The 16579-nt window shown below is 29.5% G+C and overlaps 2 protein-coding genes across 4 annotated transcripts; one reads left to right on the forward strand and one right to left on the reverse strand.

Annotated features, from left to right (window-relative positions):
* Positions 1-650: 650 nt before the first annotated feature.
* On the reverse strand, positions 651-9343 carry LOC130446807 (uncharacterized). Its single transcript, XM_056783276.1, has 7 exons — positions 8981-9343; positions 8735-8926; positions 8454-8678; positions 8243-8392; positions 8058-8187; positions 3321-3435; positions 651-3263 (listed from the first exon to the last, which is right to left on the reverse strand). The coding sequence occupies exons 1-7, from the start codon at positions 9089-9091 to the stop codon at positions 2396-2398; spliced, it is 1791 nt and encodes a 596-aa protein (XP_056639254.1). The 5' UTR covers positions 9092-9343; the 3' UTR covers positions 651-2395.
* Positions 9344-9355: 12 nt separating this feature from the next.
* Positions 9356-15933, forward strand: LOC130446808 (partitioning defective protein 6). Of its 3 annotated transcripts, XM_056783279.1 has the most exons (5): positions 9371-9627; positions 9752-9810; positions 10539-10764; positions 10820-11413; positions 13046-15933. In XM_056783279.1, exons 2-5 carry the CDS (start codon positions 9754-9756, stop codon positions 13099-13101), a joined length of 933 nt encoding a protein of 310 aa, XP_056639257.1. In that variant the 5' UTR covers positions 9371-9627; positions 9752-9753; the 3' UTR covers positions 13102-15933. The 3 variants fall into 3 exon arrangements, with proteins under 3 accessions (XP_056639258.1, XP_056639257.1, XP_056639256.1); XM_056783280.1 differs by having other exon boundaries at positions 9356-9810; XM_056783278.1 differs by lacking the exon at positions 13046-15933 and having other exon boundaries at positions 9604-9810; positions 10820-12266.
* The last annotated feature ends 646 nt before the right edge of the window (positions 15934-16579 follow it).

The following is a 16579-nucleotide window of genomic DNA, read 5'->3' on the forward strand; positions in this document are numbered from 1 at the left end:
AAAGGTTAGAAAGAAGCATATAAATTCAAAAACATTCAGCTCATTTTAAAATTTTCAAAAATATATTATAAGGGATAAATAGGGAATAAATAAGGGATGATAAAGAAAGAAATAAAATATAGTTTTCAAAATTATTTAATTGAAATACGTGCATGTATCAACAGTGTTCAAAAGTAATATATAAGAAGTAAATCATAACAAAAATGAAAATAGTTTAAAAACTACAAGAAAAAAATTATTTTTCGTAATTTCATATTTAATTAATAACTAGTTTGAGCACATTATTCAATATTGAATAGTTTATTTCATTAAGAAACATTTTGAACATTGGAAAAATTAATTGTGATTCGTGGAATGGAAAAATTGAGTTACGTTAATCAATGGTGAGTACTGATGAATCAGTGACAAGAAGGCAAAAGTTTTTAACAATTATAAAAGATGAAGGATTCTTGGTACCACTGAAATTTATGGCAACCAATGGATTGGACGAATTAATTGATATTAAAATTTTTTATCACCTTCTAGTAAAAAAGAAAACCTTGTTTCAACATCAGGAAATAACTACCGTTACTAAGTTGGAATTTTTGGGAACTTTGTTATCGAAATGTGTATCACACAGTGTAATTGTGAGTGTTGGTGTAGTGGTGGTGTAAACAGTGTGTTCAGTTCTACAGTTACTGTTATATATTGATAATTTTTGTGAGGAATAGTTGAAAAATATTTAGTAGAAAATTAATTAATTGTGGAGTCGATTTAAGATTTAATCAAATCGGATTAATCTGAAGAAAAATTTTAAATTGTCAAAGAACTCATCAAATCAATTACAGACTTGAGAGGATTAAGAAGAAACTTAAGTCAGTAAAAATTTGAAGAAACACCGAATGTAATAAATACAAGGGTCGCTCCAGAAGTACTTAATGAGAAAAATCGTCTTTTAGACAGTTATCCTTCAACTTATTATAGATGCAAAAGATTAAGAAAAACTTCTGGAAGTAAGAATGCAATTTGTCAGTTAAAAACCATTTGAAATCAGTTAAAACTGGACAAGAACCGAATGTCATAAATACAAGGATCGATCCAAAAGCGTTCAGTGGAAAAATTATTTTTTTAGGAATATATCCTTCAGCTTTTTGAGCCAATTACGAGTTTAAAATCGTTTTAAAAGAGAAAAAATTTGATATAAAACGATTGTCATAAATACAAGGGCAAATCCAAAAGTAATCAGCGAGAAAAATATTTTTTTATAAACATATTCTTTAGCTTATCGATGTACTACTTTAAGTACGAATGCATTTTTACAATTAAAAACAACTCCGATTAAAGACAAATCGAATGTTATAAGTACAAGGGTAGATCGAAAAGTATTTAATGAACAAAGTTCTTGTTGAGACAGTTTGATGGTATAAAATGTAACATTTCTAAAACCTTGACGTTAAAATTAGGGAAAAATCGACTATCAATAGTACAGGGGTCCATCCAAAAGTTATTAATGAGAAAAATATTTTTTTAAAGACTCACACTTCAGGTTATGGCATCAATTAGAGATGTAAAAGATGAAAAACAAAGTACAGGGTGTAACGACGCAATTTCTCGGTCAAAAATCGTCCAAAAACAAATGAAATTATGGGAAAATCGATTATAATGAGTACGAGGGTCGATCCAAAAGTATTTAATGTGAAAAGTCCTTGTTTAGACAGTTTGATGGTATAAAATGTAACATTTCTAAAACCTTGACGTTAAAATTAGGGATAAATCGTCTATCAATAGTACAGGGGTCCATCCAAAAGTTATTAATGAGAAAAATCTTCTTTTAGAGACTCATACTTCAGGTTATCTTATCAATTAGAGATGTAAAAGATGAAAAACAAAGTACAGGGTGTAACGACGCAATTTCTCGGTCAAAAATCGTCCAAAAACAAATGAAATTATGGGAAAATCGATTATAATGAGTACGAGGGTCGATCCAAAAGTATTTAATGCGAAAAGTCCTTGTTTAGACAGTTTGATGGTATAAAATGTAACATTTCTAAAACCTTGACGTTAAAATTAGGGATAAATCGTCTATCAATAGTACAGGGGTCCATCCAAAAGTTATTAATGAGAAAAATATTTTTTTAAAGACTCACACTTCAGGTTATGGCATCAATTAGAGATGTAAAAGATGAAAAACAAAGTACAGGGTGTAACGACGCAATTTCTCGGTCAAAAATCGTCCAAAAACAAATGAAATTATGGGAAAATCGATTATAATGAGTACGAGGGTCGATCCAAATGTACACACCAAAGAAAAATTCCCTTTTCCCAACACTGGACTATTGAAAATCTTGAAAAAATCAAACCTACTTTTAGTTTTGGTCTATTTATAAAAAAATAACTCCGAATAAACGGAATATTTTCACATACCATCGACGTAATTGAAATCAGTCGTCGGCAAAACTCTCAAAGGAGTACTCCTAACCGTTCCCTTCGGAGTACCGCTTATCCTTTTCGGTATCCCTTTAACCGGTAAGGTTTTCTTAATCATCGGTACCGGCGTATTACAAACGGGATTATTTTCCTTATTAACCTCCGAAAATTGCCGTAAATCGTAATTGAAACATTTCTGTTTGACGTACGCCCGTTTCGGTGTCGAATTTCCGCTCCTCCTAACCGCCCTCCGTTCCTTCCTCAAGGAAGAATGCCTGGAGAAACTCTTATCCGAGATACCGGGCGAAGAGGAAATTTCCTCGGAACTATTCGGACCGACTATGACGCGGGCGTCGTCGTCGTTTTCGAATCGATTTTGTCGTCGTACCGAATTGTTCCTCATCAATTCCCTGGATCTCCTTCGAATGTTACCGATTTTTCTGGCGCTGGGCGAGCGTATCATCTTCTGATCGCAATTTCTGATCCTCAATTCTCTGCTGAGTCTTTTGGCCAATTGGTCGGTGCCGGGACTGAGCGGTTCGCTGTTTCCCAAAGTTTTTTCGTATTTCGTCTGAATGTCTTGTATGACGTTCGATTCGCGTTTCGCCGCGCTCTCCAATTCCAAACTCAGTCGTTTTTCGATCGCGCTGACTCGGTTTTTGATCGCTTCGTATTCCACTTTTGGTACGCGCACGTAATTTTCTTGGGACGAATTCAAACTGTCCTCGCGCGATTTGTAAACGTACGAATTCCTCTTTTTCCTCTTCATATTCGTTACCGAGGTGATGGCGGACCATCTGCGTTGGAGGAGGGGTTTTTTGCCGGGTTCCGGTTTCGAAAATTTGTGATCGTTCGAGCTGTAAAAAATTCGTCGTTAATACTTTGGTTCGATAAACGGTTATCGGTGTACTTACTTCTTTTTTGTAACGGTCAGTATTGGAGTTAGAAGTAAATCTGGCGTGACTGTATTGACAGCTTGGTTGTCGTCATTTTTGTTGCCGACTATTTTTTTGAGGCCGTTAAAGATTCCTGGAAATAGAATTCTAGTACAACAACATTGTAATTAACCCCACTTTTATTGATATTCGCGTTGTTAAACTCCTTTTTACTCTAGACGCAGCACGGTGAACTAGTTCTTTTGCACTGCTACTTAGAACAGCGACTCTAGCGATGGTTCTGCTACAAAGAACGCTTCATTGTACACTTTTTGATCTATTATAACGGTAAAAAACCATTACTACAATTATTATTGCAAATAATATACAAAACGTCTCAAAACTAAATACCTAACCTAATACTTTTGAAACGAACCCCGTATATATGCCGGTTTGTAACGTTAATATTATTTTTTACAGTGTATCTAGTTGTGATAATATTGTTTCATGAGTAAATTTCATATTTCGCTTGATATTTACAACCAAAACAATCTGAGGAATTTTTTTTTTTTTCGTTTTTTATCAACATACTTTTCCGACGACACTCAAGAAATAATTTCCGCTATGAAAAGACGTTTTTGATCCATTATAACTGTATTTTCGTTTAAAAAAACCATTACTACAATTATTATTGCAAATAATATACAAAACGTCTCAAAACTAAATACCTAACCTAATACTTTTGAAACGAACCCCGTATTTATGCTGGTTTGTAACGTTAATATTATTTTTTACAGTGTATCTAGTTGTGATAATATTGTTTCATGAGTAAATTTCATATTTCGCTTGATATTTACAACCAAAACAATCTGAGGAATTTTTTTTTTTTTCGTTTTTTATCAACATACTTTTCCGACGACACTCAAGAAATAATTTCCGCTATGAAAAGACGTTTTTGATCCATTATAACTGTATTTTCGTTTAAAAAAACCATTACTACAATTATTATTGCAAATAATATACAAAACGTCTCAAAACTAAATACCTAACCTAATACTTTTGAAACGAACCCCGTATTTATGCTGGTTTGTAACGTTAATATTATTTTTTACAGTGTATCTAGTTGTGATAATATTGTTTCATGAGTAAATTTCATATTTCGCTTGATATTTACAACCAAAACAATCTGAGGATTTTTTTTTTTTTTCGTTTTTTATCAACATACTTTTCCGACGACACTCAAGAAATAATTTCCGCTATGAAAAGACGTTTTTGATCCATTATAACTGTATTTTCGTTTAAAAAACCATTACTACAATTATTATTGCAAATAATATACAAAACGTCTCAAAACTAAATACCTAACCTAATACTTTTGAAACGAACCCCGTATTTATGCTGGTTTGTAACGTTAATATTATTTTTTACAGTGTATCTAGTTGTGATAATATTGTTTCATGAGTAAATTTCATATTTCGCTTGATATTTACAACCAAAACAATCTGAGGATTTTTTTTTTTTTTCGTTTTTTATCAACATACTTTTCCGACGACACTCAAGAAATAATTTCCGCTATGAAAAGACGTTTTTGATCCATTATAACTGTATTTTCGTTTAAAAAACCATTACTACAATTATTATTGCAAATAATATACAAAACGTCTCAAAACTAAATACCTAACCTAATACTTTTGAAACGAACCCCGTATTTATGCTGGTTTGTAACGTTAATATTATTTTTTACAGTGTATCTAGTTGTGATAATATTGTTTCATGAGTAAATTTCATATTTCGCTTGATATTTACAACCAAAACAATCTGAGGATTTTTTTTTTTTTTCGTTTTTTATCAACATACTTTTCCGACGACACTCAAGAAATAATTTCCGCTATGAAAAGACGTTTTTGATCCATTATAACTGTATTTTCGTTTAAAAAAACCATTACCACAATTATTATTGCAAATAATATACAAAACGTCTCAAAACTAAATACCTAACCTAATACTTTTGAAACGAACCCCGTATTTATGCTGGTTTGTAACGTTAATATTATTTTTTACAGTGTATCTAGTTGTGATAATATTGTTTCATGAGTAAATTTCATATTTCGCTTGATATTTACAACCAAAACAATCTGAGGATTTTTTTTTTTTTTTCGTTTTTTATCAACATACTTTTCCGACGACACTCAAGAAATAATTTCCGCTATGAAAAGACGTTTTTGATCCATTATAACTGTATTTTCGTTTAAAAAAACCATTACCACAATTATTATTGCAAATAATATACAAAACGTCTCAAAACTAAATACCTAACCTAATACTTTTGAAACGAACCCCGTATTTATGCTGGTTTGTAACGTTAATATTATTTTTTACAGTGTATCTAGTTGTGATAATATTGTTTCATGAGTAAATTTCATATTTCGCTTGATATTTACAACCAAAACAATCTGAGGATTTTTTTTTTTTTTCGTTTTTTATCAACATACTTTTCCGACGACACTCAAGAAATAATTTCCGCTATGAAAAGACGTTTTTGATCCATTATAACTGTATTTTCGTTTAAAAAAACCATTACTACAATTATTATTGCAAATAATATACAAAACGTCTCAAAACTAAATACCTAACCTAATACTTTTGAAACGAACCCCGTATTTATGCTGGTTTGTAACGTTAATATTATTTTTTTCAGTGTATCTAGTTGTGATAATATTGTTTCATGAGTAAATTTCATATTTCGCTTGATATTTACAACCAAAACAATCTGAGGATTTTTTTTTTTTTCGTTTTTTATCAACATACTTTTCCGACGACACTCAAGAAATAATTTCCGCTATGAAAAGACGTTTTTGATCCATTATAACTGTATTTTCGTTTAAAAAAACCATTACTACAATTATTATTGCAAATAATATACAAAATGTCTCAAAACTAAATACCTAACCTAATACTTTTGAAACGAACCCCGTATTTATGCTAGTTTATAACGTTAACATTATTTTTTTCAGTGTATCTAGTTGTGATAATATTGTTTCATGAGTAAATTTCATATTTCGCTTGATATTTACAACCAAAACAATCTGAGGATTTTTTTTTTTTTCGTTTTTTATCAACATACTTTTCCGACGACACTCAAGAAATAATTTCCGCTATGAAAAGACGTTTTTGATCCATTATAACTGTATTTTCGTTTAAAAAAACCATTACCACAATTATTATTGCAAATAATATACAAAACGTCTCAAAACTAAATACCTAACCTAATACTTTTGAAACGAACCCCGTATTTATGCTGGTTTGTAACGTTAATATTATTTTTTACAGTGTATCTAGTTGTCATAATATTGTTTCATGAGTAAATTTCATATTTCGCTTGATATTTACAACCAAAACAATCTGAGGATTTTTTTTTTTTTTCGTTTTTTATCAACATACTTTTCCGACGACACTCAAGAAATAATTTCCGCTATGAAAAGACGTTTTTGATCCATTATAACTGTATTTTCGTTTAAAAAAACCATTACCACAATTATTATTGCAAATAATATACAAAACGTCTCAAAACTAAATACCTAACCTAATACTTTTGAAACGAACCCCGTATTTATGCTGGTTTGTAACGTTAATATTATTTTTTACAGTGTATCTAGTTGTGATAATATTGTTTCATGAGTAAATTTCATATTTCGCTTGATATTTACAACCAAAACAATCTGAGGAATTTTTTTTTTTTTCGTTTTTTATCAACATACTTTTCCGACGACACTCAAGAAATAATTTCCGCTATGAAAAGACGTTTTTGATCCATTATAACTGTATTTTCGTTTAAAAAAACCATTACCACAATTATTATTGCAAATAATATACAAAACGTCTCAAAACTAAATACCTAACCTAATAATTTTGAATCGACCCCTGTATTTATGACAATTCTGAAAATTGTACACTGTTACAAAATCAAACTCTAACACGCATTGACAAAATTCTTGTGTTTGTCAATTATTATAAATCATTATTACGCCTCAGTAAAACCATTTTCATTGGTATAAAGGGACTTCTCTGGTAAAAGACAGTCTTTCTATTCACTCCGAGCCTCCCTAATCTCTTTATCGCCATCTATCACTAACTAAACTAAACCAGGTTACCTTAATGTGGAAATGTCCTGGAAATGAATCGATTAAAATGAGTTCCGGCAGCTACGACTGTTTGGGTTGGATGCCCATGTATAAAATTTGCTACAAACAGACCAGCGCTTGTATTAATCGCCCTTTTCCACGTTTCCATTTAACCCTGTTAGTTTCCTGGTACAAACACATTATCCCGAAGACTCTTATCATGAAAAACACGCTTAATCAACATGAAAATTGGTGTCTAAAGTTGTGGGAAATTGTCTTTTCAATCATTTTTGGTTAGGTATCAACGGTAAAATAAATATTGTATAAAATAGGAATCGTGTTTTGAAAATTTACGAGGGAGATTTAAGAATTTTCGCTATTTAAGAATGTAATGACAAAAAAAATTTATACACTGATTTATAGTAGATATTTTCACATTTTAAAGATGTAAAAATTGGTAATATGAATATAATACGATGAAATCAAAGATTTAATCAACACAACCATCCAAACTTCCCTTGTATGTTTTAAATATGGAATAGAATGCTATAAGAAGAAGTGCTAAAGTTAAAATATTAACTGTAAATTAAAAATAATTTTTTTTATTAAATATCCATTTTTAAACAATATTTGAGGTGATAATATGATTACTTACTTGTTAATGATGCACTACGTCTTCTTTTAACTTTAGTTTTAACTGCCAGTTTTCCAGGTTGTAAATTTCCAACTTGTTCCAAAATAGAATCCGGAATCAAACCTATTTTATTAGCATTTTCAATCATTATCTAGAAATATTCATTTATTAATTATCATAATGAATTAGAACCTCTAGAAACCTACTTTAGTTATTTCGCATGTTTTTTTTATCATTAGTTGATTTTTCGGGGCCATTTTTTCATTCAAAGGAAATATATTTGGTGAAATTAAAAGAGATAAGTTGTAGGAATTCATTTTGTTGGATTTAGCGTGAAGGGCAATTTCATTAAAAAACTAAAACAAAAATTACTTATAGTTATAATAAAATAAGTGTAAAATTATTTTAAAGTCTTACCTGCATGAGAAAAGTAAGTACGTTTAAATGCTCTGTTGGTACTAAAAGGCAAGCTAACAAAATTGCTTCGATTTTTTTTTCTATTATAGAACATCTTAAGAATAATTCATGAAATGAAAAAGGGATTAAAGGTTCGGGTAATTCTCTCAAAAAACATTTTAGTACCACAGCCACGTCTATTACGTGGTGATCTATACCCAACATACATCCCCTATCGAGTAATAACTAGAAGAGAACGTTAAATTATGATAAAATTTAATAATTATTTGATTTTAACGTACCTTTATTTCATTCTGTCTAGATCGGGAACCTTCTTTTCGAAATATACCTTCAGTATCTACATTTGATAATATAAATGAACACATTTCGTACAGCCTTTTAGGTATAACCAATTGTTGGCCATTTCTAAGAGTAACAGTCTCATTTTCGAGATTCGCGAGTGGGACTTTAAAAAGTTTTTTTGTTTTTATTGTCTACAAAAGTAAATTATTAAATGATTATTATGAATGGGAAATTTAATATTTTACCTGTGTAGACGGTCTAAAACATTTTATTCGCTGTTTAACATCTAATTTACGTAAATTTTTTATTGCTATGTTTCTAATTTCCTCTTTTTTGTTAACATCGTTAATAAACATTTTCGAAAATTAAAACCATCACAAATCTTCACAGCACCACACCTGGCGATGACATTGACAACTGACTTATTCAAACGTTTCTTTCAAATTTTATTTTTCATATCTAAATCTGCTAAATTATCGTTAAAATACATCTTAACTTTATTCTAAATATTGTATAATTGTTATAAACGAATTTTCAGTATGTATATTGCATTATTAAATACATAAAATCAACATACTATTAATGGTGGTAAAGGCCATTCTATAACTAGAAGAAATAATGACATTACGCCGGACGGTATTGTCAATGTGGTTAAAATAACTAAGAATTCCAGAATATATTTTAAATAATTCTTCTGTAAATTAAAATATCAAGTAATGAAATATTTTCATATTTCATTGAAAGCATAGGATTACAATAAGAATTAATATTTTATTCATTTTCCGGCTTTCTGTTGATTACTGTATTTTTTTCATGAATAATTCATAACAAATATTGATGAGAAGCGTGGCAACAATGATAAATACTTATGGCTGATGGCGTAAAGTATGAGGTACAAACGTAAATAATTTCGAGATACATTTTCATTTTTCATTAATTTTTTATTGTTTTAATTGTGATTAAGCTTTATGTAAGATTTTAATAAATAGTGGTGCGTATAGTTGTTAATGTTACAGATATGTCTAAAAATAAGATAGTGAGATCCTGTGACACAAAAATTGAAGTGAAAAGTAAAGTAAGTGAATTTTCTTTTAATTTTAACGTATATTTATGTTCATTATGAAACGTTTTGTTTATTTTGATCACATTTTTGTTTAAATTTTTGCGAGAAATATTTCATTTTGTCGAAAAAAATTATTTAACATGTATTTTTAAGGTAGTAGAAGAATGAATCATTCATAACGTAGGATTAGATTTTTAATTACTATTTGTTTATAAACCTGTACATAGTTCATTGTTTAGCAATAATGTTCTTAATATTACTTATCGATTGTGAGCTAAATTCCAATTGAATTTCTCACATTTAATATTATTTTGCTAACATCAAGTAATAAATTATACGCTTTGAAACATTAATGTTAATTAATGTACCATACTAATTAAGGTGAAATTATGTTAATGAATTAAACCAACATATCTTCCAAATTTTATTAATAGAAGCAATAAAATGTATACAATGTTTGAGCAAATATATCTATCAAGTTTTAAAAAAATATTTACAAGGAGATTATATAGATTAGTAGATATTTAAACTTCACATATTTAAGAATAATTACAACAACAGCATAGAAAATATTTTAATTGTTATTGCAACGAGAATTTTGGGAAAGTAGATAATGTAGACATATAAAACAATGCAATTTTATATTAAAAATAAGGAAGTTATCATGTATTTTAGTGTGTAGAAACAATATTGAAACTATATTATTAATAACTTTTCAAATTCTTTCATTTTTTTACTAGTTTGATGCGGAATTTAGAAGATTTAGTGTGGAACGTAATTCCCAAATAAAATTTGAAGACTTCAGATCTCTTATTGAACGTTTACACGGCCTGAAAGAGACGCCATTTTTAGTTTCCTATATAGATCCCAGCGATCAAGATTTGCTTCCTATAAATAACGACGATAATCTAAGGAGAGCGCTTTTCAATGCTAAACCATTGCTCAGAGTTATAATACAAAGAAAAGGTGAATAATGAATATTTACAAATTTTATTTTTACTGTTTTAAACTTGAATTTTAGGAAATAGTTTAGAAGAACTGAACGGTTATGGTACGCTGAAGCCTAGAAATTTAATATCTACCATATTAGGTGGAACACCAGCTAAAACGAAAACACTTCCTATTTCAAATCCCCACGATTTTAGGCAAGTTTCAGCTATTATAGATGTAGATATTGTACCAGAAACATGCAGGAGAGTTAGGCTACTGAAGCACGGGTCAGATAAACCTTTGGGGTTTTACATAAGAGATGGTACAAGTGTAAAAGTTACACAAAACGGTCTTGAAAAGATTCCCGGTATATTTATCTCACGATTAGTGCCTGGAGGTCTTGCAGAATCCACAGGACTTTTAGCTGTTAATGACGAAGTCCTGGAAGTCAACGGTATAGAAGTTGCTGGTAAGACTCTTGACCAAGTCACTGATATGATGGTAGCAAATAGTTCAAATTTAATAATAACCGTCAAACCGGCAAATCAAAGGACAGTGGGGCCTCCAAGGAGAGGAAGTTTCGGAAGAAGTTCACATATGTCCAGTGGATCACATCACTCAAATACTACAGCCGGTTCAGATCCAGAAGATAAGTATGATCAGGATGAAATTGTCGATCTTACAGGTAAATCATTACATTCTATTTTTCTAAAAAAGTCCTTCTGGCAACTTCTTATCACTGCTTTTATAATCAATTTGTTTCTCAAAAATGCTTCTTAGCCGGAACAATGTAAAATTCTTAGGAATATTTAAAGTTAATGGAAACCAATTAATTGTTCAAAACGTTTTATATCTGGTAGTTATAAACCTTTACATTTGTCTTTGAAGAACTTTTATAAACTTTCAATTGCAAGTAGGTATACTTTTGGTTAACACTAAATATAAAATAATGTCTGTTTATATTGTTCACAACTCCTACAGACTAATTAGCTACTTTTCCTTTCTGCTTTCTTGCAAATACTGCTCAATGTGGTTATTATAGCTCAGAAAAGTATTTGCCTTGGTAGTATCTGTAAAATTCAGTCAGGTTAGCGATATTTCTTATACACTCTAAGCTGTCCAAGTTTCTAGTCAACTCTGGATTGACAATAAGTTGCAGTGTTAGATAATTGTGAACAAAATCTTCAAAACCATCTAACACTCCTGGAATATTGGATAAAAATGGAAAATACAAGAAAATCGACACTTTAGAGGTGAACTTGATGAAGAACTAACAGATTATCATGAAATAAATTCAGGTGTACCACAGGGCAATGTTTTGGGGACATTCTTATTCCAACTGATAAACCATCCACTCCTAGGACACTCATAGCAACATTTGTAGATGATACATTAGCGATTTCATCAAATAAAAATCGAAATCAAGCCCTAGAAAATCTTCAAAACCATCTGACGTTCCTGGAATCTTGGCTTAAAATGGAAAATACCAGTAAACATAAAAAAATCAAGGCAAATTACGTTTACCACAAAAAAAAACAGTGACCGTCCCCAAATTTCAATCAAAAACTCTGCTAATACTTCTCCACGCTTGTCTCAAATTTAACCACAATGATCTAAATATACCATTCAAAACAATGTCATTAGAATCAACTCAAATAAATATAAAGACTATTGTACAAACAATAATAAATTAAGACTTAATCCCCCATTCAAGACTAAAAAGACAATGACCAGAAGATCTGTAATATACTCTCAGAAAAACGATGAATGCTACCTGCCACGAGATACTCATCTGAATCAAACCATTTACTTATTACTTGACAGAAGTAGATTGTAAATTTGCAAATTAAGAAAAAACTAGATCGTTGACGATGGTTATTTTTTGTTTGTATCTAATTGCAACTTCCGGACTCTATGCTTTTAAATTCATAAAATACATTTTCATATTGGAGTCTTAAAACTATGTTTTACACACAGAAACAACTTTACAAATTTAAAATAAAGAAATGTCTTGAAATATTCAAAATTGAACGGTTATAAATAGGCATCGATGTTTGTTTATACTATAACGATTTTTTGAGGTTATGTTCGTCAATGTAGTAGTAGATAAAATGCATCAAAATATAGGGAAAGAAGAGAAGAATATATGGGACATGTAAACAGTCATTATTGTGTGTAAATAAGTTAATAATAATAAGAAAATAGTTAATTTGATGTTCTAAAAAATTCCAACCAGCAAATGTATATGTTGAAAATTACTTAGTACAATTGTGGTGGCGGTTCGTCAATTTTCGGGTAAATTTAATGTTTCTTTCAGCTGGAATAACTATAGAAGAGAATCAAACGAAAGATGATGGAATTCTTCACCTATGAGACGAGAAGATTGATGAAGATAAATTGTACATTCCAATTACACTGGCAATTATATCTTAATAGGTATTATAATTAGTAATATTTAAGACTTGGTATTTTTTTAACAGTATTTATATAGTGTCCTGACTTGACGATCCGTCCCTTATGTGCCTCTTTCGTGTACAGGGTGTTTTTATTACTTCGCCTTTCGTAAAAAAGATATTCCAAGCGCGTTTTATTGAATATGTAGATGTTTGTGGAAGTTGATAACAGTCTGATAGCTTTTTGAATTTGATCGTAGTACATGATTATTCAGATTGATACTGAAGCTTATAGTTTTAAAGATTTTGTATTTTATAACTTTCTAGTTGGCTTACACACAGAATCTACAAAAATAATTGAATAGAAAAACCAAAAATCAATATTTTATGCCCTAATTTTATTTAATGTGTCTAGTATTTGTTTATAGTATATTCGCAGTCGAATATGCACTTAATATATGTTATGAAAAGTAATTTTAATAATTCTTTGAATGTGAATGATTTTTAAATTTGTTTCTGGGGCATTACTTTTTTGTAAACTTTTAGTATTTTCATGTGAAAACTTTAGAAATTAATTTTGGACCAATTCAAATAAATATTATGAATACTGGGCGAATCTAAATTATATTATACTGCTGCTATATTACCACCTTGTACGTTTACAAAATTTTAAACTTGTGACGTCCTCTAATTCTTTTTATTTATTATATTGAATTTTAACTGGATGTGCCTATCAAAACGTTGTAGATGTCACAATATCTTATGAACCTCGATATTTTCGAGGAAGTTGTTTACAGTTTACATAATCTCATTATAAAAAATTGTTAGTAACGATCTTTGTATTGGTTTGATATGATTGAATCATAAAAATAAATTTACTTCAAATAGGAGGGTAGTTCGTTAGTACACAAAAACAAAGACTGTTAGAACTAAAAATACTTCTGTTGATACATAATTTTGAATATTAATCAAGTCCTGAGATTCTTTTGTATTCAATTTTATTCAATAATCTTTCCTCGGGAATTTTATATGTGATCTGTAGGTATTCCAATTGTAGTATTGATGTCGGATGAAGACTCATGCATCTTCATCGATTAGCTTTATCGATTGCTATAGTGAAACATTGGAAATCTGTAAAGTTATTATATTTTTTGGCTGAAAAGTGTCAATTTTCTGTCAAGTTCCTTAATTTGATCAGTAATACCATAAAAAATATTCATGTGTCTTAATTCCTAATATTATTTATGCTTTGAGATTCTTTAACACCTTATTTTGTTTAATAATCTGGCTTTGGGAATTTCATTTGTAAACTGTAGCCAATCCTATCACTGTAATTGTACCAATTTTTCAAAAATTCATTTTTATTCACTAGTTTTTGATTTTAAGCTTTCAAAACTTGTGGTTTACTGTAGTAAAGCTTGTTAATTACTAAATACATTGAAAATATGCCAAATTATTATATTTTTGAGCTCAAAAGTCATTTTCCAGTTTCCATTTTCTGTTAAGTTTTCTAATTTTAGCTATAACCCTTTACGGAATCTTGAAGTTTCTTAATTTTGAATATTTTTTCTCTTCTAAGCCTCTATTACCCTCCATTTTGTTTATTAATCTTTTCTTAAGCATGTAATCTGTGCCTATAATCACTTTTTTTACCCCAATAGTAGTATGTTCCACAATTAATTTTTTTAAAGACTTATTTCGCATATTTAATAATTAATTTTTGGTTCGAAGAATCAAAAGCTCTTTATTTATTATAGTAAAGCTTATTAACTACTAAATACATTGAAAATTTGTCAAATTATCATATTTTTGAGTTAAAAAGTCATTTCCATCATCAATTTTCTACCAAGTTGTCTAATTTTATCAATCATACTCTATCGGATCTTATTTATGTCCAGGGTCTCTTTTGCTTTTTAATTTCCTCGTAGAATTCTTATACTTTTTTATTAGTGACCTGTAGACGTTCCTACTTAGTGTATTTGTAGTATTTAAAAAAAAATTAATTGTTTTATATATATTTTCTCCTGAATCAATGATTTTTATATCTATTTTAATAAATAATATTTTTTTATCCAGAACTACTGGCTTTCAAAGCTTACCATCCATTATAACGGATACTCTCCATGAAAATTAAAAGATTTTAAATGATTTTAACGTATCAAACTTAAATACTCATGATAATCGGCATTAGAACCTTAATTTTTTTAAAAATATATATTAAGTTTTAGTTAGTATTTTATATAATTGTTATATATTGTTGAGAGTGTAAATTTTATGAAAAACCTTTCCAAAATGAAATTAAAAAGCAGAATTTGCGAATTCAACAGTATATGTTAGTAATTTTTAGAAAAAAATTGTGTTCGATGTCAAAAATGCATGACCGTGATGGTCATATTACTCTGGTTTTTATCTACTATCGATTATAATGAATACTCACACAAACTCAAATGGTTTTATCGTTTTGAGTCTTATCAGTATTGTCGAGACCCCATAATATCCACTTAATCCAAGATCTGTTCTTTGGTTAACTCGAAATTTTTATTAAGTGATTTTATGAATTGTATTTTTGACATCGTATAATTGAATCTGTGAATTATCTTGTACTTAATTATATTTTCTCGCAGCTCGTCTGTTTTAAGGACTATTACATTTTTTTGTATCTTTATATCCATTGCTATTACTATTTATTATATTTTTCACAATTATATATGGAATAAATTGTTTTAGAATTAACTTGATCATACTGTATATTTAATATGGGGCAGTATATTGTTCTGCGAATTCCAAATACAAGAAACTTTATTTTTAATTTGTGTTTTATTTATTTTTTAAGCATTCCTTCTTCCTTTTCTAAATAAAACATTTTTTTTCATCTTACTTCATTAGCAAGTAGTTCAAATGTCCCCTTATATATTAGGAACAGTTCATCTTCATGGGAACCAGCAGATAGGAACTATTATCTATTTAACTAAGAGGCTTCATCAACGTGTGAATATTGAAGCAATCTTGCTGTTAGACCACAAAGGAAGAGAAAAAAAGACTTAAAAGGACTAAAACATTTGAATTAGTGCAGTGAAAATGTTAGCAAGGTGCTTGTACTTAATTTTGGTGTAACCCCAACAGACAGCTGTTGTTCGAGAAAGACATGGTTAAAGATTTCATCAAAAGTAGTTCAAATGTCCCCTGGTTTATTCGTAACAGTGATTTTCATAGGAACCTGCATATGGAAACTAATGAACAAACTATCATCAATTCATCCAAAAGACATGGAAATAAGCTTCGACATCAAGTGAATATTACAGCAATGTTGCTGTTAGACCTCACAGTAAGAGAAAGAAGACTTAATAGGACCAAAACATTTGAGTGAGGATAATTTTACTAAATTGTTCAAAGTGGTCAATTCCTATGAAAACAATAATTTTTGACCTACTTTAACCAGAATATAGTCGATTTTAATA

This window comes from Diorhabda sublineata, chromosome 7 (genome assembly GCF_026230105.1).
Source record: "Diorhabda sublineata isolate icDioSubl1.1 chromosome 7, icDioSubl1.1, whole genome shotgun sequence".
Taxonomy (NCBI): domain Eukaryota; kingdom Metazoa; phylum Arthropoda; class Insecta; order Coleoptera; family Chrysomelidae; genus Diorhabda; species Diorhabda sublineata.

Coding starts and splice junctions, on each gene's coding strand:
- LOC130446807 (XM_056783276.1), bottom strand. CDS start 9,091: ATGTTTATTAACGATGTTAACAAAAAAGAGGAAATTAGAAACATAGCA. Junction 8,679..8,734: donor CTAGACAGAATGAAATAAAG/GTACGTTAAAAT, acceptor GTTCTCTTCTAG/TTATTACTCGATAGGGGATG. Junction 3,264..3,320: donor CTGACCGTTACAAAAAAGAA/GTAAGTACACCG, acceptor AATTTTTTACAG/CTCGAACGATCACAAATTTT.
- LOC130446808 (XM_056783278.1), top strand. CDS start 9,754: ATGTCTAAAAATAAGATAGTGAGATCCTGTGACACAAAAATTGAAGTG. Junction 9,811..10,538: donor AAATTGAAGTGAAAAGTAAA/GTAAGTGAATTT, acceptor TTTTTTTACTAG/TTTGATGCGGAATTTAGAAG. Junction 10,765..10,819: donor AGTTATAATACAAAGAAAAG/GTGAATAATGAA, acceptor CTTGAATTTTAG/GAAATAGTTTAGAAGAACTG.